At 57.9% G+C, this 13,509-nt stretch overlaps 1 protein-coding gene across 2 annotated transcripts in view; it reads left to right on the top strand.

Moving 5' to 3' along the window:
* The window catches only part of PRKCSH (PRKCSH beta subunit of glucosidase II), an 18,081-nt gene extending 4,572 nt beyond the window's left edge, over positions 1–13,509 (top strand). For both annotated transcript variants that reach the window (XM_077329940.1, XM_077329939.1), the window contains exons 3-18: positions 265–381; positions 742–837; positions 928–985; positions 2,278–2,395; positions 3,123–3,252; positions 3,907–3,991; positions 4,915–4,993; positions 5,516–5,602; positions 7,473–7,637; positions 8,333–8,429; positions 9,225–9,294; positions 9,449–9,538; positions 11,562–11,636; positions 11,894–11,993; positions 12,584–12,721; positions 13,104–13,509. In XM_077329940.1, the coding sequence (XP_077186055.1) occupies positions 265–381; positions 742–837; positions 928–985; positions 2,278–2,395; positions 3,123–3,252; positions 3,907–3,991; positions 4,915–4,993; positions 5,516–5,602; positions 7,473–7,637; positions 8,333–8,429; positions 9,225–9,294; positions 9,449–9,538; positions 11,562–11,636; positions 11,894–11,993; positions 12,584–12,715 (1,499 nt within the window). In that variant the 3' untranslated portion in view covers positions 12,716–12,721; positions 13,104–13,509. The remainder of the gene's footprint in view (positions 1–264; positions 382–741; positions 838–927; positions 986–2,277; positions 2,396–3,122; positions 3,253–3,906; positions 3,992–4,914; positions 4,994–5,515; positions 5,603–7,472; positions 7,638–8,332; positions 8,430–9,224; positions 9,295–9,448; positions 9,539–11,561; positions 11,637–11,893; positions 11,994–12,583; positions 12,722–13,103) is intronic.

The raw sequence follows: 13,509 nt of genomic DNA, 5'->3' as shown, positions 1-13,509 counted from the left end.
ACATTAGATCATCATGCTAAGTATTTTGAGTGACTAAAACCTTGCTCTAAAGTTGTTGGTTTGGTTCTTTTGCTCCGTGGGAAAGATGCAGCGTTTCAAGGAGGTTTCCTTTGGTGCTTCCCCCCCCCCACCACCCCCCGGCCCTACTGGGGCTCTTATGTTTGGCCTGCTGCCTGTCCAGCTGCAGGCCCTTTCTGGCCTGGCTTTGTGGCTCTCCAGCCCTTCCCCCAGCTTGTGCCTCAGCATCCCTTCTGTCCCTCTCAGATCACCACTTCTACGATGAAACAAAGCCCTTCACTTGCTTGGACGGCTCTGCGACGATCGCTTTCGACAGAGTCAACGATGACTACTGCGACTGCAAAGATGGCTCCGATGAGCCCGGTGAGTAGGGGAGCGGCAGAGGGCTTCCCCCCCTCCCCTCCCCCCCAGCCTCCCTGCGGAGATCTGCCGTTGACAGGGACCGCCTGGGGCTCTGGACCACGCCTGACAGCCACGGGCTCTACAGCCAGAAGCGCTTCCCAAAAACCCTCCCTGCTTCTCCCTGAGGCTCCAGCAGCCCTTCTGTCACGTTTTTGCACAAGATGGGCTCCTTCAGAGGAGGCGGCTGGAGGGTCTCTGCCCACGCCCAGGAGGGAAATGCCGTCCCATGGGGTGGGGGTGGGGGGTGGAGTGGGTGGATGGATGGGGATGATCTCTCCCTCCAGCTGGGTGCCAACCTGACTCTCCTCCTTGCTCTTCCAGGGACTGCTGCATGCCCTGGCGGTCGCTTCCACTGCTCCAATGCCGGCTTCCGCCCTCAGTACATCCCCTCCTCCCGAGTCAATGATGGGATTTGCGGTAAGTGTGGGGGGGGCCCTTCTGGCTGTGTCCGCAGGCACACCCCCCCCCAGGGCCCCGTGTTCAGGCTCTCCCTCTTGTGTCTTCCAGACTGCTGTGACACAACCGATGAATACAACAGCGGGGTGGTCTGCGAAAACACCTGCAAGTGAGTCTCCCCTTTCCTTGGCCAAAGGAGGCCCCAGGCTGCCCTGCAGAGCTTGCTTCCGGGCAGCTCCGAGCTGAGTTGGGCTGCTTTCTTGCCTCTAGGAGGCCCTGGGATGGAGAACGCTTGCTCGAGTATCTGTGGCCCAAAGGCCAAGGGCTCCCAAACAACGTCTGGGAGAGAAAAGCTAAATCATAATCCAGGAAGCAATAAACAAAACTGCCAAGTGCCTTAGAAGGTCAGACACGATCCGGTGGATTGAAATTAGTAATATCTGGCTAGACATTAAGAAGATCTTCCAGACCACTAGAGCGATTCCCCAGTGGAGCCGTCTTCCTCGGGAGGTGGTGGGCTCTCTGGAAGCTTCAGAGCAGAAGCTAAATCAGGGGTAGTCAGACTGCAGCCCTCCAGATGTCCGTGGACTACAATTCCCATGAGCCCCTGCCTGCAAACGCTGGCAGGGGCTCATGGGAATTGTAGTCCATGGACATCTGGAGGGTCGCAGTTTGACTACCCCTGAGCCAGATGCTGCATTGATTCTGTGACTGTTTGCAGATTGTGGATGGGAGAGACTCAGAAGCTACAAGACAGAAGCTACAAGCTCTCATGGCCTTTCCTTGCATGCCCCGGTCAATGCCGATGGGCACTTTAAGGTCGGGAGGGAATTTCCCCCCAGGCCAGACTGGCCCTCGGCCCCTGGAGGTTTCCTCTGGGCATAGAGCAGGGGAGGTGGGAGGGCAGTAGTGGTGGGTCTCCAGTGCTACGTGGGCAGTTGGACTCGGTGGCCCTCGAGGTCCCTTCCAGTTCTTTGTATCTCTTGGTCCAGTCGTGCACTCACGGCCTGGCTCCTCCGACGGAACCGGCTAGAGTTTTGTCAGGCACCTGAAACAGCAGCTGGAATCGATGTGCTGGAGGGATGGGTCGTCTGCCTCTTAAGCTTCTGTTTCTGCCTCCCTGCTGGCCTCCATGGTTGTTTCTCCTTGAGGGTCCAGAGTGCCTTGCTCTGCGTCCACTTTACTGTGCAAACAAGGTAGACGTAGAGCTTTGCAAGGATAGGAGTTTATGTATCGTCTCCCAGTTTGTGTTGGTTGTGGTGTGTGCTGCTGGAGAGTGGCCCTGGCTCCGTGACCTCCAGCCCCTGTCGTCCTGGTTCTCCTCGGCATGGTGGGTCCAAAGACAGGAATCCGGTCCCCACCGGCCTCCTCCCTGGATGGGCTGGGTCCACGCTCCAGGAGGCTGCCCGGCTGCCAGGCACGGGCTCAGAGGAGGCTGCGTTCCTCTTCCTTCCTCCCCAGAGAGATGGGCCGGAAGGAGCGGGAGGCGCTCAAGCAGATGGCCGAAGTGGCCCGAGAGGGCTTTGAACTCAAGAAGGCTCTGATGGAAGAAGCAAGCAAGAGGAAGGAGGAGAAGCAGGTGAGGAAGGCTGCAGAAGGAGCGGGCAGATCTCGCTGGGGGAGCAGAAGCAGCGGTTTGGGTCCCTGCAAGGGTGCCGTTCAGACAGTGGGTGGCCTTGCGGGATGATTCTGTACCCTCCCCTAAGCCAGGCTTGTTGTGGGCATTTTGCGGGGCGGCTACCCTCTCTCCTCTGTCAGCACCCACAAGTTAGGTCGACACCTTTGCCCATCTGGAAACAGTCCTCCGTATTTTGTCTGAAGCGTCGCCTCTTGTTCAGAGTCCCGGTTGCCCAGGTTGCAGTCTGACGCTGTGGTCCACCCAGTTCTTTTTAAACCACCCCTAGCATTTTGGGAGCCTTGCTGTCTTGTGAGGCCCCTGTTTCCAGCCCAATGCATTCCTGAGAGAGACCGAGAGTCCGCCTCTTCTGGGATCCTCAGAATGCCCCTCCTTCACACCCCAGCATCCAGCAGTGGGAGCTTTAGGCCATTGAACCTGCTGGTACCAAGAGCAAGGGGATGGTCCGGAAACCCAAACAGCAGCCCCTCCTCCTCCCCCTCCTCCCCCACCGCCCTTGCCCAGCATCTGCCCCCCTGGGCTTGGACAGAAGAGGCGACCGATGGTGACCCTTCCTGCGCAGAAAAGGCCTTGTGAATTCTGAGCAGGAAAGGTGGTGCCAGCTGTGAGTGGGGCTGGCGGGGAAAGGCCTGAGCTTGGAGTGCATTTATAGAAGTCCTTTTCCTTCCAGAGGAAGCTGTCTGAGCTGCAGGACGGGAAGAAGTCCGTGGAGGAGAAAGTGGAGGCCCTGAGGTTGCTGAAGGAGGCTGCCGAGAAGCCCGAAAAGGAGGCCAAGGAGGCCCACATGAAGGCTTGGGAGGGTGAGGGGCTGGGGCTGGGGCTGGGGCTGGGGCTGGGGCTGGGGCTGGGGCTGGGGCGGGGCGGGGCGGGGCCCTGTGTGTGGCTGACCAGAGGCCTTCCTGTCAGCCTTTTTGGCGAGAACTTCAGGAAGGTCTCCCAGGAATCAGAGGGAGCTGGGTGGGCTTCGTATGTCTTGCTGCTGGCTCTGGGAGAAGCACACAGGCCCTGCTTTCAGTCGGTTCGGTTTATTTTTGAGCATCTATATTCTTTATAACGTATTATTATTATACTGTTGCCTTGACCTCGGTAGCAGAGGGTAGTCTGATCCCATCAGATCTCGGAGGTGAATCAGGGTTGGATGGGAGACCCGCAGGGAAGACAGGCCCTGTTCCTCCCTTGCCTTGCCCTGGGTGGCCCAGGCTAGTCCGATCTCATTAGATCTTGGAAGCAAAGCGGGGTTGGCTCTGATTAGCATTTGGATGGGCGTTCACGATCACTGTGCAGAGGCGGGCAGTGGGGAACAAGCTCTCCCATGAGTCGGATGGGACCAACAAAAGGCTAAACATCTGATGGGCACAAGGAGCAGCAGCCAGAAGAAGATGGACCACAGACCTCGGGCCTGCTGTCTGCTCAGTTCTTTGTCCGTAATTTCCTGTCTCTCGGCTTTGCCACAGCCCAGAAAACGGCTGAACAAGCAGCGAAGGACCAGGCCCGAGCGGAAGAGGCCTTCCAGGAGCTTGACGGTGATGCAGATGGCATGTGAGTGGCCCTTCTTCCCCTCCTGGTTAGGCAGAAGCCTGGGCTGGGCGGCCTGGTCATGAGAGGTCATGAGAGAAACCACGTCTCCTCTCTAGTCTAGTGGCTCATTCTTCCTTCCTCTGGGGAAAGGAGCATCTCTTGTTGTTGGACCAGGCCAGGCAAGGTCCATCTAGTCCAGCATCCTGTCTTGCACTGTGGCCAGGCTGAGGCCTTCCCCTTCTAAGAACATCAGGAGAGCCCTGCTGGGTCAGACCAGGGAGGGTCCCTCCAGTCCAGCCTCCCGTTTCACCCAGGGGCCAGCCGGTTCCTCTGCAGGGCCAAGAACAGGGCAGAGAGATGCCAAGGCCTTCCCCTGATGCTGCCTCCTGGCTCTGGGATTCCGAGGCTTAGTGCCTCTGAATGTGGAGGTTTCTCTCAGCCACTGTGGCCAAGCTCCTAGGACAAGAATATAGGGTGGCATAGTATTGTATGCATCCATATCTGTCTCATGCCAATGCCATAATGCCACTCCTTCAGGGTCATCTCCAAGCCAGACCTGGAGACCCTAACATGGCATGGAGTCACTAGGTCAGCATCCCCCCCCCATCCCCCCTCCACAAATTTTCGCTTGAAAGAATACTCCCAGGCCACTCGTCAGCTCGTATCTGGCGCTGAGTTACAAGGACCCTTAATTTTTAACCTAAACAGGATAAAAACGTGTTTGAAAACCTTGCATGAAATCCTGCCTGAAGCACACTGCTTGCTCTGCTCTGGGTTTAAGGTTACGCATAACAGACAACATTTCCTTAATACGGAGAAAGGAAGAGATCAGACCCTGGTCTGCAGTATGGAACTGGAGTCAGTTTCCAATCACGGAATGACCAATTCAAGTTGAAAACATTTCCGTAAAGACCACCCTTTCCCCTCCCCTCTTCGGTCTTCAGGGTGTCGGTCTCTGAGCTTCAGGCACGTGCTGAGCTAGACGTGGACGGAGACGGGATGCTGACAGACTCGGAGGCCCAGGTAGGCTGGAAGGAGAAGGCATCCCTCTGGAAGGGGCTAGAGGTGGGGTGGGGGATTAATGCAGCTCACGGCAGACCAGGCTCTTGATGGGGCAGTTTTTGAGAGCAGAGAAGGTGGGGGGCACTCGGGCATTCACTCCCGCCCCCCACCTGCCCACCCCGCTTTCTGCAGGGACACACCACGCAGATGTGGGGCCCAAGGTGTCACAATGGCCCTTCCTCAACATACATGACATTAGAGCAGCCCAGGACAGTAATTCCTAGAGGAAAGAAAGCTAGAATTGGTCATGAAATGGAGTAGAATCTCCTGGAAGCGAGGAAGAAGTTCCTGGGGGCTTCCTTTTGAACTATGGTCAGCCTTTGAAGGCGCATACAAGCTCCTTGCTTATCTGTGCTGAGTAAAACCCTTTCCAGGTCTGCACAGTCTAGGAGCAGAGGGGCTCTTTGCTCTCGGAATGCTTCCTTTCCTCGGGGGCCCTGGCAGGCAAGGGGCAGCCCCATTCATGGCCTTCTGCTCTTCTAGGGTTTGCTGGGCGGCTCCTTGCAGGTGGACCTGGCCCATTTCCAGAGCACCGTGTGGGCAACCATCAAGGACAAGTACAAAGGAGAGGTCAGTGCACCATCCCCATCCAGCGGGTTTTATCTCCCCCTCCCCCCTGCAGTGGGCCATAGGGTCTCTTAAAGGGCAAGATGTGGAATCTCTTATTTGCGAGGGACTCCCAAGCTGTCTGTTGAGCACCTGCAGCTCAGAAAAGGCCTGCGTTGGACAAAGGCCATTGGCGGTGGGTGGGGAGCATCCTTGAACGGAGCAGTCCTGCTGCTGCTGAGCTGAAGGTCGGGGGGTGGGTGGGAATCTTTCTGCCTTGCGTTGGAAACCGAAGCCCCCCTCCCCTCCAGTGGCTGCCTCACCTGCTCTGTAGCAGTAGCACATTTGCAGAGCTCTTGTGAGGGGCAAGGGAATTTAAAGGGACTGTGAAGACTGCAGAAGGCCAGCCCTCCTGCCGGGTGGGGCACAGGCCATGGTGGTCCTCACCCTTTGGCCACTCCCTCCCTCTGTCCCTCCTGCCAGGGACACAGCCCTCATTGGCACGGAGGAGGCTGGGGGGGGGGGTTGCTGGTTATTTATTTAGATTGCCACTAGAGATCGGTGGTCTTTGTCTGCAGTTCCTCCACCGCAAAATAATTGTTTAGGCAAGCAATGGGGGAGAAGGCTGAGACTTGAAAACATGCTGGTTTATTGTTAAAGGCACTCTTGGTTTCTTCAGAAGGCAAATAAGGGCAGTGACTTATCAGGAAGCCATACCAGATAATATTATTTTACATGATTGGAAACATTCTTTCCATCCAAATAGGGACTTCAAGGTGATGAATATCAAAACCTGGGTGGGCTGTGTCCATGATCAAAACTCCTGGATTGGCTCCTTGGCCCCGGACTGACAAGTGGAGGAGCCAATCGGAAGGCACGAAGCGCGCCTCCCGATTGGGCCCTCAGCAGGACAGACCAGAGTTCCAGGGCAATCTGGAGACTTGGCTGCCAGTCTGCTCCTGACCACCAAAGGGAGAGGAGGTCAGCAGGGCTGCCAAGGGGGGTGAGGCTTGGACAGGCTCCACCAGCCCTTTTCGCCCCAAGGCTGCCCTGTCAAGTCCAACTGCAAATTCCCTCAGAACCCAGCACTCTCTCAGCCCCACCTGCCTCACAGGGTGTCTGTTGTGGGGAGAGGAAAGGAAAGGTGAATGTAAGCCGCTTTGAGCCTCCTTCGGGTAGAGAAAAGTGGCATATAAGAACCAACTCTTCTTCTTCTTCAGTAATCTCAGGGCTCTCTCAGCCTCCTCTCCCTCACAGGGTGCCTGTTGTGAGAAAGCCACAGGGAAGCCACTTTGAGACTCCTTCACATAGCTAAAACTGGACCAGAAAATCTGTTCTGCTGCTGACACTTCTTATGGGGGAGCTGGGCCCCACTGGAAGTGCAAATGGTCTTCCACAGTATTTTTTTCCCCTATCCCTTTATTTTCAGAACTGCACGGCTGAGTTTGCAGACTGAAAGCAGAGGCTGGGTTAAGCCAGAGGTCCCAAGCATGGTGCCCATATGAACCTCAGCACTTGCCAGCAGCCTTCCTGGCATCCCCCAATGTTTTGATGACATGCGGGGTGCTTTCACCCCGACAGGGCCCGTGATTGGGAGTTGGAGATTGGATTGACAGTGCAGGGACCTTGAGTTTCTTTCCCAGCTGCCATCACTGCAGCAGCCGAAGGGCCTCTGCTTTTCTGCAGTGTCTGGGTACGCAAGAAAACTATTTTGAACCATTGCTTTATTTTGAAAGTCAAACAGAGTTTGTTCCAGAAATATTCTGGAGTAACAACCTGGCCTTTTGTAGTTGGCTCCGCCTCCTGGGGTGGCCATTTTGGAGTTGCACCCAGCACCCTCTGTTGGCCTCGCGAAGGTGCCTGTGGGCTCTGACGGGACCCCTTTCCTCCCCAGGGCTTGACTGATGATGCCCAGCCTCTGCCAAAGACGCCCGTGGAAGAGGACCACGCCCCCCCCTCCGACTCTCATCCGGACCAGCTGTCTCCGGAAGAGGACTACGACGAGGAAGATGAAGGAGAGGACGAATCTGATGAAGAGGGCAGGGATGAGGAGGCAAAGGTACTCAACAGAGGAATTAGTCAGCCACAGAAACAAGTAGGTCACTGACACGTATTCCCCCAGCCAATTGGAATTCCTCCTGGAGGAGGGGAAATTGCTTCTTTTGGCACACTCCATTCTCAGCCTTTTGTCCACCGGGAACAGGATGAGGGCAGGCAAGAGTGAGGGCAGAACTGCAGGCCATGCAGAAAGCAGGGCAGGGAGGCACGCCTGGGGCAGTGCCGCTTGGCTCTCCTGGAGCTCTGGCCTGCGAGACTCTGAGCCCACCTGCTTGGCCACATTCCAGAAGCCCATTTCCTTCTTTGTGGAAATGAAAGCGGAGAGGGCAGCATCCAGAGCCTCAGCAGAGAGGAGACCCACACCAAAGGGCCCTGCTCCGGGGACCAGGGGGCAGAGAGCACAAGCTGTTGTTCCAGGCCATGGCAGCTCTGCCCCTAACCACCCACTTGTAGGAGAGCGTGCCACTGGTTAGGAAGCAGAATACTCCTGAGAAGGAGCTGGTGAGCACATAGAGGCAGCCACTCTGATCCACGGCACACGGCAAGCTCTGAGTGAACAACCGGAGGAAGCTTTCAGTCCCTGCTCAGGCAGGCTCTGGGAGCTCGCCGTGGGGATGGCAGTGGCTGAACCAGCCTTGTGGAGCACAGACAGAGTTGCGGGTGCTTTGCTGACCTCCTCCTTTGGGGCCTCTGCAGGTTCCTCCGATGCCACCTTCGCCCGATGACAAGGCGGCAGCAGATGAGTCGGAAAAGCCGCCCCTGTACGACGATGCCACACAAGCTCTCATTGACGGTAGGGCGTTTGGAAAGCAACAGCCACGGCGGGGCTCAGCAAAGCCGTTGACTTGCCTGGGTAGAGAAGGCAGCAGCCCCCCTGCCCCTCAGGGGGAAATGCCGCCCCCAAGAGCATCGCTGGTGGGCTGGAGGGGTCAAGCTGGAGGCGAGCTCTGAGGTCTTTGCCGTCTGCTGTAAGTGGCTGGATGGCTCAGGCAGAGTCATCTGAATCTCAGCCCCCCCCCCCCCCCGAGACGGAGGCCCTGTGGCTGGGGAGACGGGGGCAGGAGCAGGAGGCGGGCCTCCCCCTGCCAGGATGGGGCACCTGTGGCCAGGAATTTGGGGGTGCTCTTGATGCCTCCCTGTCTAAGGAGGCTCAGATCAGGAAGGTATCCCAGATGGCGTTTGAAGTGCCGTCTTGTTTGATTGGCTGCAATGCCCTGTTGCTGGTAGAACACCAAGGCTGCAGTTTTATAGATTGCAGAATAGCATTATAAGTTCTAGCAGTAAACTTGGCTTAGGTTTGCTCCTGTGTTCTGCTCACTCACAGGAATGGGGGTGGCTAGGCAGGGACAGGGCAGGGCCTCAGAGTGAATCCAGGGCAGAGGAGGCCGGGGGTGCCTTTCTAGGGCAAGATGGACGTGTGTCCTCGCCTGCCTGTCCCCGGGAAGACTCCGCTAGCGGCATGTTGTCCCTGCAGCCGCCTTCTGAGACGGCCAGGAGGGAGCCAGGCCCTGATTTGGGGAGGGGGATTCTGTGCACGGATCTGCCAGCCTCTGCTTTCCGCTCAGAGTTGCCTCTTTGCCTGTTTCAGCTGCCCAGCAGGCCCGGGAGCAGTTTGAAGAGGCAGAGAAATCCCTGAAAGATACGGAGGAATCAATCAGGTATGGCTTTGGGAGTGTGGGATGGTGCAGGATGGCCCTGGCAGAGCCAACCAGATTGCCTGCCTCCCTCCCTCCCTCCCTCCCTCCCCCCCTCTCTGAAGGCGGGTGCTGGGGACCCTCTTTCCTCTAACCACCGACTGCCTTGTTCTTCTAGGAGCCTGGAGAAAGAGATCTCCTTTGACTTTGGACCTCACGGGGAATTTTCTTACCTCTACAACCAGTGCTACGAGTTGACCACTAATGAGTAAGCCCCTCCCCCCACCTTCAGAATCAGGTGCTTCTTCCTGGGAGGGAGGGGTCATCTCTTCTCTGACCGCTAGAAGCTTTTCTTGATTCTGCCCCCTGTCAGTCATCCTCCCAGCTCCCTCCAGGAGGGCGGGCTGAAGGGGAAGGGGTTAGGCATGCTGTGAACCGAGAGGCATCCTTAAGGGGGGAACTGTGGGTTTCCCCCCAGTGAGGTCCTGCTTGTTTGTTTGTTTGTTTGTTTTGCATTCATAGACAGCCCTCCCTTAGGGCTCAGGATGGTTTACAGAGATGGTTAGATGTTTGAAAAGGATCTGGGGGTCTTAGTAGACCATACATGGAACAGGAGTCAGCAGTGTGACTCGGGGGCTAGAAAGGCAAGTGGGATTTTGGGCTGTATCAAACGGAGTAGCGTGTCCAGATCCCCGGAGGTGATAGTACCGCTTTACTCTGCTCTGGTTCGGCCTCACTTGGAGTCCTGTGTTCAGTTTTGGGCACCCCAGTCGAAGAGGGATGTAGACAAACTGGAGCGTGTCCAGAGGAGGGCAACAAAGAGGGTGGGGGGTTTGGAGACCAAGACGTATGAAGATAGGCTGGGGGAGCTTGGTCTGTTTAGCCTGGAGAGGAAGCGACTGAGAGGGGATCTGATAACCATCTTCAAATATTTAAAGGGCTGCCATGCAGAGGATGGAGCAGAGTTGTTCTCTCTTGCCCCGGAGGGACGGACCAGAACCAATAGGATGAAATTAATTCAAAAGAAATTCAGTCTAAACATCAGGAATAAGTTCCTGATAGTCAGAGCGGTTCTCAGTGGAACAGGCTTCCTCGGGAGGTGGTGGGTTCTCCATCCTTGGAGATTTTTAAACAGAGGCTTAATAGCCATATGACAGAGAGGCTGATTCTGGGTAGGCAACGGGGTGGCAGGTTACAGTGGGTGAGCGAGAGGGTTGTGAGTGTCCTGCCTTGTGCAGGGACTAGATGACCCCTGAGGTCCCTTCCAACTCTATTATTATTCTAGGATTCTATGAAACGGTGAACAGGTAAGCTTGGTAATTGTCAACAATTTTAGCATCAATATTAACAACCCTAACAGCATGTTAGCTAACAGTATCAACAACCTTGGTGTCAACATCGTGTTCCAGGTGGGACTTCTGCGGTTCCCTAGAATATGCTTGTCTGGGTCGGAGGGGCTGGGGGGGGCCCAGTCGATGCTGTCATTGGCCTTGGCCAAATGCCTGGCAGAAGAGCTCTTTTTTTGCAGGGCTCAGTTCCCGTTTTTTTCTCACGGAGCTTCTCTGGATACAAGGGGGCCTGCTTGGAAAGGGGCAGAAAGGGTGTCGGGGGGCAATCTGGTCCATGGTGGCCGGCACTCAGTCATGCCAGCTGCTCACCAGTCCTTTTGGGGAGGCACGGAGTCCTGCAGAACATTCAGGAGTCCGGTTGGGTCCGTAACTCTCTGCGGGGGAGCTAAAATGTGCTCTGAGCCCAGCTGAAGAGGAGAGACAGGATTGGCGCCATCCCTCTCCCATCCCACCCTGCACTGCAAATGAGGTCCGGGGTGTGACCCGGCCGATGGGTGGGGCGGCCCCTTTCCAGAGGCTCCGGAGTAGGGCTGGCTGATGGCAGCGGCCCCAAGGGGTGGGCTAGGGGGGAGGGAGGGAGAGAAGGCCTTCCGCCATCAGATTGGGTGAGCTTGCCTGCCCTTGCGGTGGGTTCGGCATACCTTTAATCTGGAAGGAATTTGACAGCCGGCAAGACCCCAGGCTGCTCCCTCTGGCTGGGTGCGTGGAACGTGGCATGGGGCCCGTGGCCCACAGCTCCTCCCCTGGCAGCAAATGCCTCCTTTTCCCTGCCCCTCAGTTCTGGTGTGCAGAGGGAGGGAGAAGACTCAGGCAAGCCCCTGCCAGGCCCCTTTGCATTGTGGTCTTGGAGGGCCGGAGCTGGCTCTGCCTGGGGACTTCCCTGCTGAGCTTTGGCCTCGGCTGCCCTGCATCTAATGGCTGCTTCCTTCCTTCCTTCCCCAGGTACATTTACCGCCTCTGTCCCTTCAGCCGAGTGTCCCAGAAGCCCAAGCACGGAGGCTCAGAGACCAGCTTGGGGTAAGGGGCTGGCCTGTGGCAATCTGGGGGGGGGGGGTCTGATTCCCCAGGGTTCGAGCTGTGAGTTAAGAGTGCTTCCCTGTGGCAGCGGGGTGGCGGCGCTGGCCTCCCTTGCAGGGTGTTTGTCTGGCATCCAGGAGGGCTGCAAGCAGAGTGCCTTGAGCAACCTAGGTGAGCCAGCAGGCTGGTCAGGGGGGGTGCTGGGTGCTGACGGGAAGGCACCAATAGGCCGCTGGCTCTCACCCCTTCCCTGGCAGGACGTGGGGCTCTTGGGCTGGCCCGGAGGACAAGAAGTTCAGCGTCATGAAATACGAGCATGGGACAGGCTGCTGGCAGGGGCCCAACCGCTCCACCACGGTGAGTGCTTGGGCAGGAGCAAGGAGCCCCCAAAGGAGAGGAGCTAGCCCTTGGGCCCCCCCTCCCCCACCAAGACAGGCTGGCTCCCCCTCCCCCCCCCACTACGTTTGTCAAGGGGCCTGCAAAGGGAATGGGCAGGACAAGCCTTGCTGTTGGTCCCGCTCCCCTTTCCGCAGAAGGAGCCCCCAAGGGGAGGCTGTGGGATCCCTCCCTTTACCCCCAGGGGGGCAGCGGCAAGCCTGGTGGTTTCCACGGAGCCAGCCGTGGGCCGAATGGGGAGACGCAGGGCTCGGGGGGGGGGGGGGGGCTCTCCAGCCCTGACTGGGGAACCGGTGGAGACCACTGCCCCCCGGAGGCTTCTTTAGGAAATCAGCGGGGGAGGGCTCTTAGGGCACCCTCCCCCCCCCCGCTGTGTCTCAAAGACTTCCCTGAAGAAGGGGTGTGGATATGAATGGCCCCACAGGGATGGCCATCGCTTGGTAAGCCAGTGAGGAGGTGGCGGGCCAAGTCCCTGGGTGCTCCTGCTTGACTTTTGAGATCCCCAAGCTCAGCCTGAGTGGGGCTCCTGCCCCACGGCCTCTCCTGCTCAGGTGAAACTCTCCTGTGGCAAAGAGACGTTGGTCACCTCCACCACGGAGCCCAGCCGCTGTGAATACCTGATGGAGTTTGTCACCCCGGCAGCCTGCCACGAGCCACAAGAGGTCCTCCACGATGAGTTCTGAGGGCAGGTGAGCCCCTTCCCTCCCTCCCTCCCTCCCGCCCTCCCTCCCGCCCTCTTGCTCAAGGGGAGCTGTGGGGCAGAGCAGCCCGTGTGGGAAGCAAGCTGTCTCTTAGGGTGGCCGCCTCTCTCTTAGGGTGGCTTGGAGGAGGACGAGGGTCAAGGGGCGGGGAGGGCACTGTGGACCAGCTGGTTGGGGCTCCCTAGGGGAGAAAGGGGGAGGGGGCTGGGGAAGAAAGCGAGTCAATGGGCGCGTCTCCTTGGGAGGAGGGGCCGGGACAACCCACGGCCTGGTCTGGGGCACAGCAGCTCCTCTCCCAAGCTTTCGGCTGATGGTCCCGTGAGCTTTCCTCTTCCTCCTCCTTCTCCTCCTCCTCCTCCTCCTTCTCCAGATCTGCCCAGAGGAGCCACAGACTGAGAAGCCAAGTTTCGCCAGGAGCATTGCAGGGCCCTTGCCCCGTCACTCCAGCTGTCCCGGGGTCTCCGTTCCAGGAGGGGCCCGGCTGCCTTTCTCCGTGATCTGCCACACTGTGCCCAAGCGGGTCTCCAGTCCGGTGGAGTTGCAGGGCCTTCCTTCTGGATCGCCTCCCTGCCCAAGGCCTGGGCCATTTGCCTCTTCGCTTGGGGGGGGGGGGGGGGGTCACAGGGCCTGCAGGGCATCCTGTTCTGTCCTGGGAGGGGGGGTGCCCTTCTTCTAAGCTCTGTCCCTGCAGGGGGGAGGCCTAGGCCCCCTGCCTTTCCAGCCCCTCACCGGATCGAGACCTTCCCTTCCAATAAAGAGGCATTGCTCCTGTCTGA

Source organism: Paroedura picta, chromosome 3 (genome assembly GCF_049243985.1).
Source record: "Paroedura picta isolate Pp20150507F chromosome 3, Ppicta_v3.0, whole genome shotgun sequence".
Lineage (NCBI taxonomy): Eukaryota > Metazoa > Chordata > Lepidosauria > Squamata > Gekkonidae > Paroedura > Paroedura picta.
The sequence above is the reverse complement of the archived record's forward strand: the minus strand, read 5'-3'. Positions and strand labels throughout refer to the sequence as shown.